This window comes from Cyphomyrmex costatus, unplaced genomic scaffold (assembly GCF_001594065.2).
Source record: "Cyphomyrmex costatus isolate MS0001 unplaced genomic scaffold, Ccosl1.0 scaffold158, whole genome shotgun sequence".
NCBI classification, from domain to species: Eukaryota; Metazoa; Arthropoda; class Insecta; order Hymenoptera; family Formicidae; genus Cyphomyrmex; species Cyphomyrmex costatus.
Genome location: NW_017275587.1, coordinates 988,211 through 1,009,970, shown reverse-complemented (window position 1 = coordinate 1,009,970; position 21,760 = coordinate 988,211). Strand labels below are relative to the sequence as shown.

General features: G+C 29.8%; 1 protein-coding gene and 1 non-coding gene across 2 annotated transcripts; one reads left to right on the top strand and one right to left on the bottom strand.

Annotated features, from left to right (window-relative positions):
• Positions 1 to 4,684: 4,684 nt before the first annotated feature.
• Positions 4,685 to 13,975, bottom strand: LOC108771412 (uncharacterized). The gene is made up of 8 exons (XM_018536689.1): positions 13,946 to 13,975; positions 12,379 to 12,454; positions 11,496 to 11,598; positions 10,200 to 10,331; positions 7,972 to 8,414; positions 7,003 to 7,228; positions 6,402 to 6,663; positions 4,685 to 5,954 (listed from the first exon to the last, which is right to left on the bottom strand). The coding sequence occupies exons 2-8, from the start codon at positions 12,451 to 12,453 to the stop codon at positions 5,327 to 5,329; spliced, it is 1,869 nt and encodes a 622-aa protein (XP_018392191.1). The 5' UTR covers position 12,454; positions 13,946 to 13,975; the 3' UTR covers positions 4,685 to 5,326.
• On the top strand, positions 8,906 to 8,978 carry TRNAT-UGU (transfer RNA threonine (anticodon UGU)). Its single transcript has one exon. It is a non-coding gene; the product is annotated as a tRNA-Thr (tRNA).
• Positions 13,976 to 21,760: the final 7,785 nt, after the last annotated feature.

Genomic DNA, 21,760 nt, shown 5'->3' with positions numbered 1-21,760 from the left:
TATAAAAATTTGATCAGTAATATAAAGTATATTAAAAAGTAATATATATAAACAATTTTTTAATATATTTTATTATCGATTTTTATTGTAAAGTCTTAAAAGTTTTTAATAAAGAGTCTTTTGCAAAGAATTATTTAAAATTATTTTAATAAAAACCTCTTTTTATAAATTATTATTAAGATTAATAATATCTGTATTAAATTTATCTAAAGTCAAATATATCACGAGTGAATAGTTTAGTAAAATTTTAATACAGCTTTGAAAAACTATTGAAAACAAAGTATTTCAATTAGAAATAGATCAAATAGATAATCAAAATGTAGTATGAATTTATAATAGTAGAATATGAAATATAACAAATTATTATAAAAAAATAATACAATTATATGTATGTATGTAATTGTTTTTTGTGTAAAAACACAGCCATGATTAATTTTGGAATGCTTTTTTTATTGATATGTTACAACAATTAGCATGCAAGGGTTACACTGACTTAAAAATTTTACATCGATGCTTATCCGCGTCTCAGCATTAATTATACCAGAATTAGAACTGGTAGTACTTTGAAGAATTTCAGATTTCAGATAACTCTGAACTGTTTAAGATACCTTGCTATGTTGTGAACGATATCGTTAAAATTCTCGAAAGAATTAAAATGCTTTTAACATAGCCGCGAGAAATTGTTCAAACAATCTAAATTTTTTTTATCAAGATGCATACTCTGATTTAATACGAATGAATGAAAAATAATTTATATTATTAATGATCTGAAGTAAACTGATCTTCCGCTTTTTTTTATAAGAAATCTTTATCAAAATATTGAGAGAATAATCATCTTTTTTATAAACTATGTAGATTTATATAATGCAATTAATACATTATTAAATGTCTTATTGTTAGCTCAGTCAACATCAACTAATTTATATATATATATATACATAGTATATATTATATTACATTTATGTTGAGTGCAAAATTATAATATTGATGTTGTTATTTTTAATTTGTGTCGACTGGGAAACTATGTGTGAGACTTAATTATTAATGAAGCTTCTTATTTTAACTTTGTCTATTACGTACGGATAAAAGTATATTACCTGCTTTAAGAATATCTTCCACGTGTTTAATAATTTTGATAATTCTTATTTCAATTACTGGTGCTTTTTTGCATTTTCAATTTTATCGCGGATCGAAACAGCTGCATATTTGCAAGAAACATCGATCATCTAATAGTATTTCTTATTGAGTTATACCATTTATACCTTGATCACAGTTCAATTATGTTTACTTCGTTAAATATGAGTTATTTACATGTTCATACATACATTCCACTACAGAGTAATAACTGTAGATGTAGCTTAATTCTACTATGTAAAACCGCGGTTTTGCAAACATGTAAGCCGTTTCAACGAGGGGTTAGAAAATTATGAAAGACATTGACGTATCTCGGTCATTTGATATACTAAATTTACACATTTCTGGTAGAAAAATACCAGACGACTTTAAGAGACGCGCTATGCTATCTATCGATATTGAACTGTTAATTTTTACATATCAACAATATATTGCAAAGGATTGTATTTTTCTTATTATATTGTATTACCGCGTTCTCGATACTATTTTCTACGTTTGAAAACAATGAGAGAGATCCTATACAAAGATCATTTATGTTTTGATCATAACATTTATCTATCAATCATATTTAAACAATCATTAATATACAGTATATTTTACAATTCGACATTAATTTTAATAATAATTATTTCTTAACTAATTTGAAGATATAGTTTTATGAATTAGATATGGAGGCACCATTTTCAAACTATATAAGAATTTCATGATTTAAATTTACTATTCATTTAAACACAGATGAAATAAATTTTTTCAAAATTTTGATTTCTATTTAATTATCAAGATAAATTTAGTTAACTATTTACTGTTAGAGCATTGCAACAAATAATTTTATATAATATTAATTTCTTAATTCTATCTTTAAGATCAATTGCGATACCTCTAATAATTTCTTCTATGTAATTGAAAGTACTCGCAAGAGCAATGAAATTTTCAGGAATTTTTTATCTTGTACTTTTTTTTTGCATTCTCTTATTGATTCGTTATTTGTTTGTGCTTCAATTTTGTTCAAAATTTTGTAAAAATTTTTGTTTCAAAACTGTTCTATTGTTTAATGATTTTATTTAAACAGACAGTCCTGATCTTTCTAGCATTGTGCACGATTTCTTCATTATTCTTATAATTATTTATTTATGAAAATTTTTATATTTCAAAAAATTTGAAATTATGATTTCTTCATTCATGGATTTTTATTTTATGAACTCTCTCTCGGTGAACTTATTATAAATAATAAATAAAGTTTTTTCCAAAAAATTCTTAAGAAATATTCATTCTCAGGGAAGTTTGACAAAATAAAAATTGGGCAGTAGGTATGTTATGTTTTCTTCACAAAAGTAAATTGATTAAACCTATATATAATCTCGAGAGATTATTTTGTCAATTTTGAAACGAAGATAACTACATTCTAAAATGCAACATATATTTCTCAAAATACAACACGTTTTTCTTGAGTCTATTCGTAACTATTAGGAGAAGCGAACATTTTAACATGGATTTTTCGAGATTGCAGTCGCGTAATTATTTAATGTGAAACGGTGATGTTTTATTGAACGAGATTTTTAGGTGAGTTGAAAAGTGGAAAGTTAAAAAGTTTGTAAAAATTCGTTAACAATCGACCACTGGGCATTTGCCGAAATAAAAACGATCTCGCGCTTTTCTCGATAGATAAATTGTTAATATACGTATATAATTAACATTGTACGAAGTCGCTGCGGGATATAAAAATATATTACACGCGCGGTTGGGCCGTCAGTTTAAGAACAACTGTTATTGACACTGTTAGAGATTATTTTGTCAAAATTTCATGATTTTTCTTTTCATTGGACAATTCGAGTGTATCGAGAGATTCGAGCTCGATGTGTTTCTATGATTTCAAATTTTTCGATGATTTGTCATCACCTAAATGTTTAACGAAGAAGTACGGAATAGGCCGCAGTTTCGCGTTTACGAATAGCAAATATGTTAACAACAGATCGGAAGAGACCTAAGATTTGTAAATATTTAGTTCCTACATATGTTTCGTAGTTGATTTTAAGAAGAGTCTTAAAGATACTTTCGATGATACTACAATATACTAATACCAGATGATACTACAATATACTAATACCAGATGAGACTCATATTGATCCATTCGTTACTATTTTTAATCTTTAATAATACATTAGATGAGAGAGAGAGAGAGAGAGAGAGAGAAGGGGGCAGAGCAAGAACTACTTTTACATATTTGTTTTTTTCATAAATAGTTTGTTTCGAGATAAGATGAGAAAAATACAAAATAGAATTCTGCAAAAATTCACTTTGTAAAAATCATTTATGTTAGAATTTTCCATTTAATATATTTATATAATAAAAAGACTTAATTAAAAAAAAAGTTCTATACAATAAATACACATAAATTGCTTTTGAAATTGACCCAAAAATGACTAGTCATTTTCTAGATTAATTGATTCCTATCTTACTTTATTTCATTAAAAAAAAGAACAAATGTATTTTTTGGTCGAAATACATAATTAATTATATGTGATAACTCTGAAAAACACATAACTATAAACATATTAGATAATTTAATATTAAATTCATTGTGTGTGTAACGGATGAATTATTTCATTAAAAAAAAGAACAAATGTATTTTTTGGTCGAAATACATAATTAATTATATGTGATAACTCTGAAAAACACATAACTATAAACATATTAGATAATTTAATATTAAATTCATTGTGTGTGTAACGGATGAATTAATATCAACATTTTTCTTGAATCTTTTATGCCTTTATGGATCTCATGTGAAAGTTGTTGAACCTTTTTTTTTATTGCTAGGAAACTATTATACATTAAATCGATTGAATTTTTAAAAAGAATATGAATCAATGTTTTTAAAGTATAAGGGAATGAATAATGCACATGTAATGGAAATATAGAGGAAATATACGCGAGGAACAAAAATATAGAATAAATAAGTATAAAAAAGCAGGAGATAATTTAATCATATAATATAAAAGATATCTTCTCTGCGCTTTGTTATCTATAATAAGTATAATTTATTGACTCGTATCCTTTTTAAAATGTCTCTTTTATCGGTTCTCTCAAATTATTGTATACACGTCGAAGAGATTATATAGTGTTCTGCTTTCGTACGAGAAAATTGTGCCATATAAATGCATGAATCTTGTTTAAAGAGTAACGTATGTGTATATATAAATACAATTACGGTTAATATATTCCTCATAGATCTCTCATCGTCAAAACATCGCCAATCTTTGTAAATATTCATCAAGTGTACATGTATATAGGATTTACCGTATACTTTACCGCGTACTTTAGACTAGCTACGTAAATTTAAAATAAATAAAAATTCCATATATGTATATATAATAAGTATTCATATACTATACGTGTTAAAATGAAGTGCACTTGAAATCTCATAAAAGATGACATTTTCTTATTTACCTGTGCGTTTCACAATAATCCAACAAAATTGAATTAGCATTGACAAATAATTTTTGTTTCAATAAATAAATTCTTATTCTTTCCCTTTATCGAAATAATTAAGAGCTGAGAACAAGTGCGCCATCTGAGACACTTTGTATTCTAATAACACTGTTTTCTACCATACAAGATTCATTTTGAATCGCGCTACATATATTGCTCTGACTTTATTGTCAGAGATTTGACACATCAACAAACGTCCGAACGAGTTAGTCTGAAACGTATTTACAGTCGAATGTTGTATATTTCCCGTACAAAAACCTCTTTGGTATGGTTAATCACGTTTGCATTTCAACGAATCTTATACCTTAAATGTCCGGTTTATTACCGTCTATGCGCTACGTCAAAATTTGTTGGATAACAATTATTTGTCATCAGTGTGGCAAATGTTACACTCTCGTTACCTTTGCGCGAAAGGCAAAGTGAGATGCCGATAAAAAATGATTGTCTCGTTACAAAACGCAATTCGTACGTGATCTCGTGTGTTAAGTAAGTCGTTGAGCATGTTTTATGACGTGACGTCGTATTCGAAGACAATCGCGATCGATCGACAATCATCGCCAAATCCTTGCGTGATCTTCTCACATTTGTGAATCAACATCGCTAGCCAAGTTGAACACCATCGATTCCCTTACTTTGCAAACGCTCGTTATTTTCCCAGGATAGCTTGAGTACATTGTTATAATCCTTGAAAACCTTCGGCTCTTCACACTTCGTCATCTTCTATGTATAAGGTCGTTTCGTATTTCTTATTATGGTCGATTTGCCCTGAACTGTGCGACGCTTCCTCAACTATCGTCGAGTCCATGTCATCGGCGATAATTATCGGATTTTGTCCTAGTAACGTCGTATCGGTCCTCTCGCTCGCCGATTTGTGCGAATCGGTTTTCCCATTGTCGAGATCGTCCCCCGAGCTTTCCACGTCGATCTCCGTGACGTTCTCCAATTCCGGTTCTTCGAGCAGCATGTCCCCCTCTGTAGGTCCCTCAGACGATAAAGCACTAGCATTCTCGATGTCTACAACGTGACTCTCATCAGAATTGTCGCCACGACTTTCCTCGGTGTCGAGGGACACTGTTGTAAAGTATTTTGGCTCGCAATCGGATCCGGAACTCATGATGGCCTGAGTGTTCAGGGAATGTCGACTCGACTGTGGATCCTTCGAATGCCTGTCGAAGGATCGTCGTCTGTTGTCGTCCGATCTGGAATGATGTAGCTTAGGATGACGCGATTGCCTTCGCAAATTCTCCCCACTGCTCGCTCGTGACTTCATTTCTGTCTCGTCGGACATGTATCGGGTACAATCGACGCTGAATCTATCTATCGAGAGTTTCCTGTAAATTCGGTTAGAAGAAACATTTCGTCGCTTGTCTTTTGACAAATAAAAAAAGCGTTTGTGTGATTAGGCATTATAATATAGATGTTTCATAATATATAATCTTACTAACTAAGCAAATGAAATCTCATATTAAATTATCGACCTACATCTTAAAAAAATCTTAAAAAATACTTATAGATAATTTTTTTTATTGAAATAAATTATTTATAAATAACTATTTTTCTAAAATAAGGTTTAATAATTTTATTATTAAATATCATTAATTTATAAAACGCAATAAATTTAAATCCGTGATTGTAGACGTAGCCATCCGGTAAATAATATATATACCATATATATATGCAAGATAAAAATAATAATCATTAAATAAGATTCTAATAAATGAATAAAGTATAAAAATAAAAAATATTGCAAAATTTGATCTGAAAATTTTTGCTTATACCTATAGTCTCCTCTTCGAAAATCTGGGCTTCTTCGAAACTCGAAGCTAGCTTTTCGATGTCCCATTGTTCTGTCGAAGCGGCGATCACCCCCGATTCTGTCGAAGGACATTTTACGGAAGTTTGGCGAGGAGATTTTGCGGAAGTCTCGTGGCGAGGCCTTACTAAATTCTTTCGTGACCACCGTCAATTCTTCTAATAATCTCAGGTCTATCGAATTTCTTTTTCTTGGCACAAAGTCGTCTGGATATCTGCAATAGGCACCTGATCGAGATGTTCATGATTATTGATATTTAAACATGTACACGTTGTTTAACGCTTATCCGGGCAACCTCCTTGTCTGGTATAAATGGAAGGCAATCTTCTTGGTCCACAAAAGTTCTAAGATCCGGACTCCGGTTGCTCGAATAAAGTTTAGTTTGCATTATAGTGCATTTCGTGCATGAATTTAATTTTCATAGTTTTGTAGTTTTTGAACTAAATGATAGCTACTCTTAGATGTTTTTAAAATGTGTTACATATGTCTGTTAGTGATGATCACAGTGATGATCTTACATATTTGAGTGCAGGTCACATGTTTTAAATCATTTATTTAATAGCCACCTGGCAATTTAGGCGAGTGCACGAGAGTCGGCGGTGGTCGCACAGCTTCATCGACTTCCTCGACGTCTTCCACTTTTGTTTGACGAAGCAGCTGATGTCGTCTCGCTGTATCGGATCGGTCCTTCACTTTGAGCGTAACAGGACCTTTGTTCGGAATATGCAGATCCATCGCCATTGATGCTTGACTACCGCTCATCTTTTGATGCTCCAGACTTTCTCTGCTGACCTGTTAATTATAAAAAATGGTCTTGCTGATAATCTCCAATTACAGTTATTGAGACAAAGAAGACTATTAGAATTGATAGCTGTTTTCTATATAATTGCTTAACACATCTTAACACATATATAGGAATATATCAGTGCACGAATCACTTGGAACAGAATATGTACACCGTGCGCGGTTTTGGATCAAATTAAAAAGTATGTAGCTCTTTTTGTTTGTATTGAAGGAAAAAAAAACGCAAAAATGCCAGTCATCCAATATTCCCCAACCTTATTTATACTTAGCTGCAGCAATTAGTAACGTGTAATTGTTATTAGAAAACACAAAAGACCTCTTCTTTTTCTATACTACAAGATTGAACTACTTCCATTGTTCATATCTTGTGTGTCTTTTTCTCTCCAATGTGAAAAGAAAAGAAGAAAGATGAAACCGTGTTAGAAGTTTCAAATATTATTTTCAACTTCAGTTTGTGATTGCGTTTCAAATCCGACAATCCGATTTGGTGCGTAGTTTATAAAATAAAAAATGTATTTGCAAATTTCATATAAACATTATCAAGCATTAAGTTTCGACCGAAAATAGGATTCCTCCTTTTATTTGATTCATTTATTCTTATTTCGGTCTCACTTATAATTAATTTAGTCGCGTGCGCGAAAAATTTTGTAGATCTATACATATTTTTCCTATAAATAAAGATCTATAAATATTTTTCTTTTGTAAGACGTTTATTTTTCTATCTTGATTACCTGATGCGGATTGTAGCTTGGATTGTCGACCGAAAGAGCGTGTCTCTGGAGCAACTCTGGATTAAGTAACGAACAACCTGCGTATTTAGGCGATCTTCGACGCGGCGACTTCTTGTCGATTAACGTTGGTGCGCTCGGGCTCTTTTTCATGGAATGCGCTATGCTTTTCTCCCGCAGATTCTTTGAGAACTGCACGAACTCCGCCGTCAGCTGTTTCCTGGAAACTTCGTGCGTACTGGGACTCGGGCTGCGGTTTACCCTAAACAGACCCAGCTGATGGTCCCATTTTGTCGTCTGGCTCGATGTCGACCTTCTGTTGCGTTGGCCACTTTTCGAACTCCTTAGTGTTGATGCTTGGCTGTAGCGATAGCGAGCTGGTACTACCTTGGCCGCGCTGTCACGCGCTTCGAAAGTCATCACACAGGCAGCTACCACAATAAAGCCTGGAAATATCGTTATTCATATAATATGTAACAGAATGTTGAATTTTACATTATATGATGTATATTTACATATTATTATATTATTGAACGCTAAATTTTGCAGTCGTTAATAATTGAACATATGTTAATGTCAATGAAAGCTTATAAAGCGAAGTATACATATACAATAATATTCTATATAATTAAATAATTAATTTATTGAATAATTCAAAGTAGAACAAAAGTATAATGTAACATACGAGATTTAATATCGTTACAATGGCAATTTTTTAACTGAAACGCGTAATTTTTATATAATTTAATTATTGTGAAATTATCTTCCCCTTTTTTAAGATTGTTAAAACTCGATATTGTTTATAAATGAGAAAAATGCAAGTTAGAATATTTAAAAAACTATATCTTTTTAATACCAACATAATTAAATATTATTTGAAAAGATAAAATATACGTGGCACTTATATCTGAGACTGTTCGCCGATAACCGAGCGTGAGCCTCCATAGCTCAGGGGTTAGAGCACTGGTCTTGTAAACCAGGGGTCGAGAGTTCAAATCTCTCTGGGGGCAATCATTATTTTTTTTATTTTAGTTTTTATCGAGTGTTCTTGTTCGTGGAGTGCTGTAGTATATTGCGCATTTTTCGCATTTCGCCTGCAATTTTCCGCCCTACATCCGTTACATTATTTGATGCTTTTATTTTGTAGCTATTTTCGATTTTCTCTCTCTCTCTCTCTCTCTCTCTCTCTCTCTCTCTCTCTCTCTCTCTCTCTGTGTAAAACTATATATTTGCATTTTTATTCTTTTTTAGCTCTATCTTTGTTCATGCACACGCATCAATATGATTTATTTATATATCAATATAACCAAAAACACGAAAGATGCATTTATGAAATTAATATCTTTGTCATGATATATTACATACATGTTCAATTTATTGATCTTGTATACATATATATAGGGTGATGCATTTTAATCTTAACAGGCAAATATTTTAAAAGCATACAATTTTATTCCACAAATACAAGTTGTATGATTAGGGGGGACATCACCATTGTACGTTCCCTTTAATTAACTATACAACTTGTATTTAGAATGTTTTTTTTATATTGTATATTTTCAAAATATTTGCTTGTAAAGATTAAAATAAAGTACTTTATATTTACATACACACATATATATATATATATATGTATGTATACATATACATACACTACCGTTTATAAATTCACATTTTATATTCATACATTTTATAAAACCTTAAGTACCTCGGTGAGGTAAAAAATCGTAAAGTTTTTAAAAATGCATTTTAAAGAAGAAAAATAGAACTTTAAACTAGCATTTAAATTTTGTCTTTACGATATTTTGTTCACTAATTTACACAAAATTTAAAAATATTTTTCAATACTTTTGTTATTTTTTTAAGTGTTATGTATATATACAATATATGTATACATATAAAGAGAATTATAATTTAAATCTTAGTTTAGTATTAGAGAAAATATTAATTCTGTTTTAAAAAATCAATTTACAAAAAATCGTTAAAAATTCAATTTTCACAATCTTATTATATCATGTTATATGATGATTGTATCAATATTATACGTTATAACATTATGTGCTATTATACATATAATGATCTCGGGGTTTATGTGCATTTTGCGACAGTGCACCTACCTATTATCCCGCAGTTACCGTTTCAAGGAGATTAGTGTCGTGTAATTCGCTCGGTCAAACTCGGTCAAACAAGTGTATCGTGCTCGTAAATTGTGCAATGTGTGTTACTATTACCTCCCAGACCCATAACTACAGGGCCAGCGTAGCTCAGATTATTCAGGTGAAACCCGCGCGACTCGTTCTTCACTTTTACTGTGATATTACCTCTAATCTCTTGCGCCACCGATAGCTGATCTGCGTAATATCCTAATGAAGGAAACAAGAGAAACATGTTTATCTTCCATCATACATATATACAATGATAGGACATAATGGAATGAGAAAAAATAGCAGAAAGTTATATATTTAAATGATAATATGATACTTTATATTTAACACGTTAAAAATTATGGAAATTAAAAAAATTTTAATTTTAATTAAAAACTAAAAATTTACATGTAAATTAAAAATTAAAATTTAAATAAATAAAATTAATTTCTGAAATGCTAAGTAAGTTGTTTCATATTGAAGAGAGTTGTCTTACATATTAAAAGAGAACATATTCTTCAAGTAAATTTTATTCATTGTTCCGTTATATCATATTTTGTCTATTTCTTTTTAATATAACATAAATATCCGATAGAGATATTTTTTATATTTAAAAGAGTAGCTAAATTTTTCGTAACACATTTCGTATTAAATTTGGATATTGTTTTTCGATATTTTATTTAATACCTAAAATAACTATTTGTGTTGATTGTTAATATACAGTGGAATTGTTTTTGAATATATAATAAATTTGAAATTTAAATTTTGTTTCATGCACGTAGGCATAAGCAGATTGCAAGCTTGCGCGTAAAAAAGATCTCTCTTTGCAGTTCACGTGTAAACATGTGATACATTTTAATTGTTTACATTAAAATGTACACACAAGTTGTTTCAATTATTTTCTCGTTATCGTGAATAGCAATCCATTATATAAAAAGTTCTCTAAAATTTCTTAAATAATGATGTATCAACAGCATTACCCGACAGCAGTCTAATTGAAAGTAACTTTGTTAATTTAATAACAGTATTAATGAAATAAATACCATATTGTTATTTTAATAAAATATTATTTGTTTATACCGTTTACCATTAATACCGTTATAGATGTAATATTTGTTTCATTATAATATCGTTATAGAATAAATAAAATTATTTTCAATTGGAAGGCTGTTGATTAATACTGTTAATATATTATAATATGTTTTTTTTTTCCATAGTTCTATTACGAAAATCTGTAAACTACAAAGAATTGATCTGTAAGGGATTGATTTTTCCGAAGTGCTGTTTGCAAACGTCTCTAAACGGTTAGTGACTTATTGTCAGAGGACAAAATGGAATAGCATTCGACTTAGACTAATATTTAATTTACGTGGTTCTACTCACCTATGGTCGCCATGCAAGCTCCTAAAAGCAATAGCAGTAGCCCAATTCCGAGAGCTTTGCAGGCGTGCCACAAGCACCGCGTTGTCACCTTGCCTCTCACCACCTGTTCGATTTAATTGCCGTCGTTAACAGTTAATAAATCTGGACGATATAGTCCAGTTATTTACCCAATGGTAAACTTTCGTACGTCTACCGATTTTATGGCGCCATTAAATATCGATTTGTACGATTTACGATGTTATATTGCGGTGTAACGGCATAGTAACGTTTTTCGGTGCTGGTAACCACGAGCGACGTATTCTTATGTAGTATTTATCTAAATTATTGCATAGTGATAGCATATAGTGCTAGGATAATTAATTTTGTTACGGATTAATTAGGAAAAAAATTGTTTCTACAAAGTGTGTTATTGAGAATATATACTATATATATATATATGTTTCTATATAGATATATTTACAGAATCGTGTGTAGATATCATTAGCAGAGAGCGATATTATAGTAATCCCTTTCACCAGCAATAATACAATAATTATAGCTTGCTACAATTATTGCAGTTTGCTCTTGTTCGCATGTAATCTGCGTATACTTCCGCTAAGGCGGATTCTGCGTCGGAAGTAATTTCTGCAGGCGAAATTTGTAAACGTGCTAGAGATGATTAAAGTACGGATATGTTATATCTACGTACATGCTCTCTACATATGCACATTTTATTGGAGTTTCTCTCTCTTTCTCTCCCTACGGCTGATATTCTTATCGATCATTCTACTCCCTAATAATTGCTAACGAGACTGATAAAGAGAACAAGCTTTTGTAATACAGTATATGTATAATCACTATAACCAATACTTTGAATTTTTACAAGCGGTGAAAATATAGATACCTGCACGTTCCAATTAGCCCCAGGCCCGCAGGCTCTTCTCTGCGTCCCCTGCCATTGAATGCTTCCTTGTGGCATCCTGTGTGCTCATAAAAACAAACGTTTTATTATATAATATTGCAACGCAGAAACAAAAAGGAAATTTAAGTTTTCATACTCAAATATAATTAAAATATATCTACTATATCGTAGAAACAAAGTTAATATAAATTATATTTTAAATTTCTTCACGCGCGAAAATTACGAATTATTAGTTATATAAAAATATTAGTACTTTGCTATAATGAACTATTGAAATGTTAAACAGACTACTGTAATATTAATATTGTTTGTTGATATCTCAGAAATTTTTTGATATAGTCAAACGTATGCGCGCGTTTATACACAAGTTATATTTTTCGTTCTTTTATATAAAAATTCAAGTGATTTCCAATAGCCGATATTTAGTTTATATGCTAGTTTTTGTAAAAAATTCTTTTTAGCGTACATTTCTGAAGCCTAAAAAATGAGAAAAATAATTATACCTAATTTTATATAAATATTCTAATAATTTACCAATAACAATTTGCTCTAATCAATTATAATTTTATTTATTATCGAGTGAGAGACACTTATTATTTTATATATAATTTTTATATTTTTAATTTTATAATTTCGTATATTGTTGTTTTGTTTTAACAACTTGCGATTATTTTTTTCTGTAACATTGATAATGATCTAATAGAGGTCGAAATGTCTGTTGTCTAATTAAATTATGTAATTTTTAACCAAATGACAATTTTTATTTACTAACAATTGTATATTTTAACGAATTTTTGGCTCGTAGCCCTTTTTCTTTTTCATTATTTTTTTATTTATCATAATTTAATATTTGTAATGTGAATTTAGATAAAAAATTTATTGCAGATGTTACAACGTTATGAAAATCATAGTTTTTTTAGTCTCTTTGATGCTATTTTTTAAATTATGACACTATTTAATTATTAATTTGGGAACAAATTCATGTTTAGCATATAAAAAAAACTACAGGAAACGATAAAATTTAGACAATGATTTAAAAGTGTAAATTCGTTAGGGTTATTGTACTAGACAATATCACATCATTTCTTAAAATAAATACAAATTGATAATGATAATTTTATCTTACGATGAATATAAAATGTTATATCTTAGAAGCCTTTATAAGAAATACATAGTTGACTTTTTTATTAAAAATTTCATACACTTATGTATTCATGACGTCTGATAAACTTTTTTAACTTCAATTTCAATTAGTAATAATAATATAAAGCAATAATAGTAAAAAATAAATAATTCTTTACGAACTTATTTAGATTACGTAAATTTCTTATTTAAATCATGATTTTTTAATTAAAGGACTAATATCTATTTGTTCCAATGTAGATTAACTTTAATCTTGGTTATTCTTTATCTTTTTCTAATTCTTAGAATTCGAATAAAATAAAAAGTAAATTAAATCGAGATTAAAGTTAATCTATTATAGAAGTAGACGTAAATCTGGAAAGACATTAAAAGTCGCTGAATATTAAAGTTTATTGTAGCTGCTTACCCTCACGTTTTCCAAATCCTTAGGCCTCAGAAACATATGATCTCAGATTCTGCAAATGTTCCAACTAAGTATTAAAAATATAAAAAAAAAATAATTATATGTAAAAAGATTATAAAAACAAAAATGAGTAATTTTACATACACATACGAATTATAATATAGAAAAAGAGATAGGGTTAAAAATTTGTATTTATTTCTATTTATTATGTTTGATCAAATGAAAAAGTGACAAGCGTCGTAGAAACTTCCTTCGGCATGATATCAAAAAGTCTGTTATGCATATTTGATGTTGACTACGTGATATCATGATTACGTATGCATGACTTGCGTGTGACGTCACGTACATATCTTTGAACAGCGGAGAGACGTTGATAACGAACATAGTTGTTTTACATCCAATTCACTCGTTAAGCGGGGAAATGGCGTTTTGTCTGGAAAATTCGTCCGTGATGAACAACGTGCGATAATACGTTTTCTAATCGCTGAAAACATCATGTCGTTTGGCATTTATCGTACAATGGTTGCCGTATGTAATAAAGATTGCGTGCCACGAAATGAATGTCGGTACTGTGCTTTAGTTAGAAAACGTATCAGGCACGTTATTCTTCATCAAATGATCTTTTCAGTCTAAACACTGTATCTTGGTTAACGAGTGAACTGGATGGTGTCTTGAAGCACAATAGGTATAGTAAGCTTTAAGCTGTAAGATATTGGCCAATCACGATCGAATGTGAGGAGAATAATCGATCATGATTGCGATTTCTTACGGCTTAAGATTTACTAGACTTATTATGTTTCGAGACTACTTTATAGGAAAATTTGTATCAAATAATATATTTCACTTCCTTCAGGCGGCTTACTCAAATTTATTTGTTAATTTAACATATGATGAATATGTTAGAAGATAACACGCACACATCATATAAAAAGATAAACACAAAAAAATTAATACTGACAGGATTTGTAAACGAACCATGGAAATATATTTTTTTAAATAAAATTAACGTTTATGATATGTTACTTTAATACATATTTTATTCATTTATTTTAGAATTCACGTTTTAAAACACATTATTTTTGTTATTTGTTCACTTACTCATAAAATGTATTATTTTAACAGTAAGAAATGTTGGATATCAATTTAATACACATTATATTCAAATAACACTTGAATATGTTAAAAAATTCAACATAAAATGTTAATGCAAAAACGATTTCCAACACCAATATGAAATTATTTTTACTGTGTAAGAGCGAATTTAATTGGACGCAGTTAGTGTACATTAATGCATACTTAAATCGTGCATAAATTGATATAAGGATGTGTGATATAAATACAGAAACGAGTAAAACTATGATATCCTCATGTGTGAATACATTTTATTGTGTTATTAAGTAAAATATGTATTTTATAATTCAAAATGCTGCATTTCACTTACGATTAAATCAGTGTATAACGGTTTTAATATGCACCAGTAGTTATAGTGCGCACTAATGCTTTTAATCGAATTTGCTATAAAACGTTTAATTGTGCTCATTATCAACGCTTTTTGTCCAAAAATCGTGGTGTCACATGCAAGTTATGCACACGCAACATCTTGTATATAACATCAAATATTGCGTAACAAATTTTTTTTATATCATGCTGGGAGTGATTGCTATACAATACTCGTCACCTTTTCATTTGATTTCATAAAAAATCTGATACACTTTTTTCCTTCAATTGACACTAGAAGAAGAAATATTCGATTATCAATGAAAGAATGTAATAATGTTACAAGTTTGTTAATTAGCAATTCCGAACTCGCAGTATTGTGTACGGATCTTTCAACGTTTTGTCATGCAGTATCGTCCATGACGTCGTTTTAATTTGACGTTCGAGCACATCGAATGCGTCGAGTGCGCTTTTCAATACACTGACATTCACTTGTACATCACACGCGTCTAGCCACGCATACGCCACTCGGAACCCAGCACAATGTGTACGTGAAAATTATCTGACTGCGTCGCCAGTGTGCATCGCTCCTGTATATAGCGAACGCTGTAGAAGTGCATTGTTCGTGCGCCTCCCTATATTTCGTCTTTCAACGTCGAAACTTCTTGCGCGTCCTATCGATTCAAATCCCTCTTTACAGTTGCAGCAGTGATCTTTCTATAACGTCTCGAAAGTTGGTCATTTTCACCTGACAAACTCTCTTGGTGATTGTAAGCTTGTCTCTCGAACATTCATCGAGATCTCTGCACTAATACTAAAGTAATTTGTGCCTGTATTCCTAAATCTGTTTTTCTCGTCAGTAAAATCGTTCGAGGGAAACTTTATTAAATAATTTTCTTATAAGGTAAGAAGAGGATTGCGCGGCCTAAAAATAATTGATATTTTAACGAAGGTATTATTACAATTTATACAAAGAAAAGAGAAATCGATACGTTTTAAGTCTATTAAAAGCGGCATCTACAGTGAGATTTTAAGGCGTCAAACTTAAATTTAATTTAAATTTCTTAAACCGCAAGAAATTGATCAATCACTGTCGAATGTATGGCGAATAATTGACTAATCAATTTTTTACGCCCAAAAACACAATAGATGTAATAAGCCTTAATATTATATAATAAAACATCTATTATCACTCGCTATTCTTCTCATTTTTACAAATTTACGCGCGAGTAAAGATATTAATTATTTAGTTTTGTAGTAGACTTTTCTCGTAAAAAATTAATTCAAAAATTGACATTTACAGTATAAATATCTGCTTTTCTGTGCGCGGAAAAAATCACGCGAGCAAAATATATTTATATTTCACACAAAAAAAAGAGAAAAAAGGATTAAACGAATGCATAGATGGAAAAAGCAAAGTGATTCCACAAAATGCAATTTAACTAAACCACAATTTAATTAAAAACAATCGCGATGGTCACGCATGCGATTCAACAATTATGGTTTCTATTGGCGAGAGTGAAGATTTGCGTATAAGTTCGCGTTAGATACAACACGAAATCTCGTGCAGAATGATGAATAGTCGAGATTTAACGATATAGCTCACAATCGCTCTTGTTCCTTGTCTATCCACAAGCGCACGTGCACAAGTCTACTTAAGTTGCATGTTACGAACTCCACTCTGCTATTTCAGAACGATTCGATCCGACGGGCTCCGGAGAAACTGCTTTCCGCCGGATTGCTTCTCGCACTTCATTCCGTACAGTATAACGCCTAATTCAAGAGAACGTTCCACGTTATGGCATTTCAAGACTTTAACTTGGATTGATTTATATATAACGTCCGAGATGTTACCATATATCGTTCATTATCGATAATGCTAATCAATCAATATAGCAAACCTTTCGGTTTAAAAATATCGCGCACTCTTTCTCCTTGTAAATGAAATAAATGTTTACGATTTTTATTTTTCCCCCTATTCTGATAGATACCTATATAAATTAATAATTTTTCTTAAAGATTTATTAAAAGATTATTTATTTAAAATTGGAATTTTTTTATAGAGCTAGGAATTGTAAATACAGAATAGGGAATATAAATACAGAATGGATTTATCGCGCAACTTTTTTGCATATATATTGTAAACATTAAAGTTCAAACTAGAAAAACAAAGTTTCGAAGAGAATTATAAGCACCTGAGAATAAAAAGATTTGGAAGAATTAAACTCCCACAAAATGTATACAGTTAACTACAACTTGTAACTCATTTTAATAGACTTTAATTAAAGTTGAAATTTTTATATATATGCATATATATATACATACTATATATTACAACTAGATGCCTAATATTAATTCTCTTTATTATCTAACAATATCACCTATGAAAGAATTTCTCACTAATTGTGATAGATTATGAGATGTTAATCAAAAGTTTCCATACACACACTGAGAAAAAGATACTTAAAAATTTACAAATACGTATAATGTTTATATTTCACTAAAATAAATTCTTATTTAAATACGACGAAATAAAATTTTATTTCTAGCAAATAAATCATTTATTATACTTTTTTTTACAATTAATAGGACATATTTCATAAAAATGTATTTCTAGTATATTTTGTCATCAGAATCAAATTTTTTTTATAACCAAAGAAAAGGTCACATGTAACATTTCCTTGCGAATATTTCAACTTTTTTTCAGTCTAGGCACAATCATAAAAAATGGATTGGTTTTGAATAATTTGAAAGTTGTTATTTTAGGTTTATAATATCTAACTGAAAAATTTATTTTATTCTTTAAAATATTTATTTTTGGATAACTATACCCTAATACTTTTATATATATAGAATAATCGATGAATTATAATTGATATAAACAAAACATATATTGTAGTTGCTCTTTTCAAAAAAATTATACAGTTTGCAATATGCAACATGCATATCTTTTTTGAAAAACAACTATGTCTTTTTTTTATGTTAATTGATTTATTGTGTATAAAATGCAGTTATCAAAAATTGATCAATTAAGTAGGTAAAAATAGTACTCTGTTCAGTCCGATTAGATTCAACTTAGCAACTTTTATATGATACAACAGCAAAATCCATATATCTTTTGAATAACATCTCATAATTTACAAAATATATTATAATTTCAGCCAATTTGATGAAGCCATTTTTTCATATAATTAGTGCAGGAGACTTTCCTGCACTAAAAGAAATTTAGGTGGGGCATCGTTTGTCCCCATTTATTATAAAATATAAATTAATGTAAAATTATTAGTATATTTAAAAATATTAGTATATTTAAATAACGCGGAGATGGTTGCTTATTTAAAAAAATATCCATTAATTTACAAATTTTTTTAGACGATATTATATATTTTTTTATACCAATTAATTTATTTTATAACTTTGTTTATAAAAGTATTAAGATACATTAATAGTTTATTTAACGAGATATTTAACAGTTTATGTCAAAATGTGTCAGTATAAAGTGTACAAGTGTATCTCATAAACTGTTGATTTTTTGTTAATGTTACCTCAATCTTTTCGCGGAATAATCAGAGGAATCATATTATGTAAAAGAATCATATAATTTCATTAAAAAAATGGCGATATCGTTTATATAATTTTAAAAACTTGATTTTTTCGAAATTAATTTTACCAATCTTTGCATTTGTTCAGATCGTACAACTTTTATCTGAAATCTTTTTGCGTATCTTTCATATTGTCTGAGATATTCGATTCATTACATTTGAAAGGAGCCTTCCTATATACATATATATATTTAATTTATTTAATTTTGTTAATGTTATAAAGCATTTTTGTAATTCAACGTATAACAATGAAAACATCCCGAATTTTGGTTGTATTCCAATATTTTATAGTTGATATTCCGAAATTGATTGATCGAGAGTTAGTCACTCTAATTACAGAGTAAAGATGCAACAAACTTACGATCTAGCCTCGTAAATCTTTTCTTAAACTTACCTATCTCAACCGTTCTTTTTTATTAAACTAAATTCGCCGTTTCTTTTATTCAATTGTTATCTAACACGCGTACGCGCGCAAATCATTTACGAGCGATTGAGCTGAGAAAATATCGATTTTATATCATGGCTCACGTTTCATATGAGAGCGTGATTTATCCCTTTCGTGGAAGACGCGAATTACGAAACGATCGAATTATCTATGATTTCAGGCAACGCCGAGTATTTCCGACGTAATCTCGCGTAGTTCGGGCTCATATCCATCTGGATTATTAAAATCTGACACCTGTGCTCACTTCTCACCAATGAGTGTCCCACGTTACTGCGAGATAAATAATGAATTCCAATGCTTGTGCAGCGGATTGGTTACCATAACGACCGACTCGGTTACTGGAGTGCCATTTGCATAACCACGACCTTTCGTCGTATAACCGCGTGTTCTTCCTTGTCCAATCAAAGCTCGACTTCCGATCTACCGAATGATTCGTTTGAATAATGCATCGTGGGAAAATGTCGAATTCCCAATAGTTTCCCGATCGTTTTCCAAACCGTTGCCGTACAAGGTTTTTATCGAGTTCGCGAAGATCTCGTGAATGATTTTTTCCAACATTACCTTGAAAAAGCTTGAAAACACGTGGCATGTTTCTTTTTAGTATATTATAAAAGAACGTCGTTTACTCTTTTTTTATTACTAAAATTTTTGCGTACATAAAAAGAATAGTTTTGTTAAAGTATCGAAAAATTTAACTAAATGTAGATCTGAAAATAATTTTGTTAAACTATCCAAGCAATTATGTATAGGATACTCAATTAACTCATATTGATTGCTAGAATTTCAAAATTTATGCAGCACTGGCTTGTCATGTTTGAGTTTCTAACACAATTATTTTGATTGGTTTAACAAAGTTATTTTTAGATCTGTGTTTATATAATCTAAATTTTGAGATACACGCGTTCTTTCAGCATATGAGCGCTAATTGTGTAGACGACATATTGAATGTTTTTTTTAATTATATTTTTATAGCATTATTATTTTATATAAATACATTGGACACGCAAAGTCTTATATTCTTATTCCTTAATATCGTGCAAATATCATATCTGGAGAGGTCGCAATCTATATTTAACCCTTTGAGGTATGTCGAAGCAAACCACCCGGTATTCACGCCGAGTGTTCACGAAAAGAACGGATAAAAAACTTCCAATACGGCCTACGCCGTTACGGATATCGACGTAATCAACATCGGGAGTTTCTTTCGCTCTAATAGAACTTTAGATAGAATTTATATTAAAGCATAATCCTTGTAAAATTTGCCTAAAAACGAGCGCTTTTTAATCAATATTTGAGAATAATAAGTAATCGAAGGCTCAAATAATGTGTATATAAAGATGTAAAGATATTAAATCAATTTAATTAAGATATATAAAAATTATAAGATGTACTTATAAAAACTTCACACAAGAGATAAAAATGGTTTTTATATATATCTTAATTTTTCTAATTAAATTGTTTTGATATACATTTACATTTTTTATGATAGTTATTTGGTCCTCAATTACTTATTATTATTAATTACCTTTACGAGTTTGTCATAATGTCTGTTATTTTGAATATTTGATAAATTTTTATCATGATATATTAATACAGATTTTCTAAAAAAAGATTATATTTTACAAAAGAGTGTGCTGTTTGCAGCATATTCTACTCGTATGATTGCGATTTCCTTCAAAATGAAGTAAAAATGAGCATATCTCTAAAGAATTTTTTTTCTTATTTATCGATTCCTTACACACTCCCGAAGTTTGGTCATTTAAATTCGAGACACCCTGTGTGTGTGTGTATACACACATATATATTTATTTAATTTATTATAGTATTTGACTTCTCCACATGTCGCTTCAGTAATCACCGAGTGTTTACGAAAAGAACAAAATAAAAAAGCTTCCAATACGCCATTACTGATATCGACGTAATCAACATCGGGAGTTTCTTTCGCTCTAATAGAGTTTCAGATGAAATTTGTATTAGAGCGTGTAAATCTCTGTAATTGACTTAAAAAAAACGGGCACCTTTTAATCAATGTTTGAGAAATTTTATCCCTCATATGATATATAATATTAATACAGATTTGTAAAAAGAATTAAACTATGTCCATATTTAGCAAGAGTGCTATTTTTATATAATATATATATATATTATAGTATTAGCTTTCCATATATCGCTTCGGTATTCATGCCGAATGTTCATATAAAGAATGGCATAAAAAGCTTTCTAAGGCTTTATGGAGGCTGTTACGGATATTGATGTATTCAACATGCGATAATAATCTACGTATCTTTTGCTCTGATACAGTTTCAGTTGGAATTTAGATTGTAAAACCTCCAT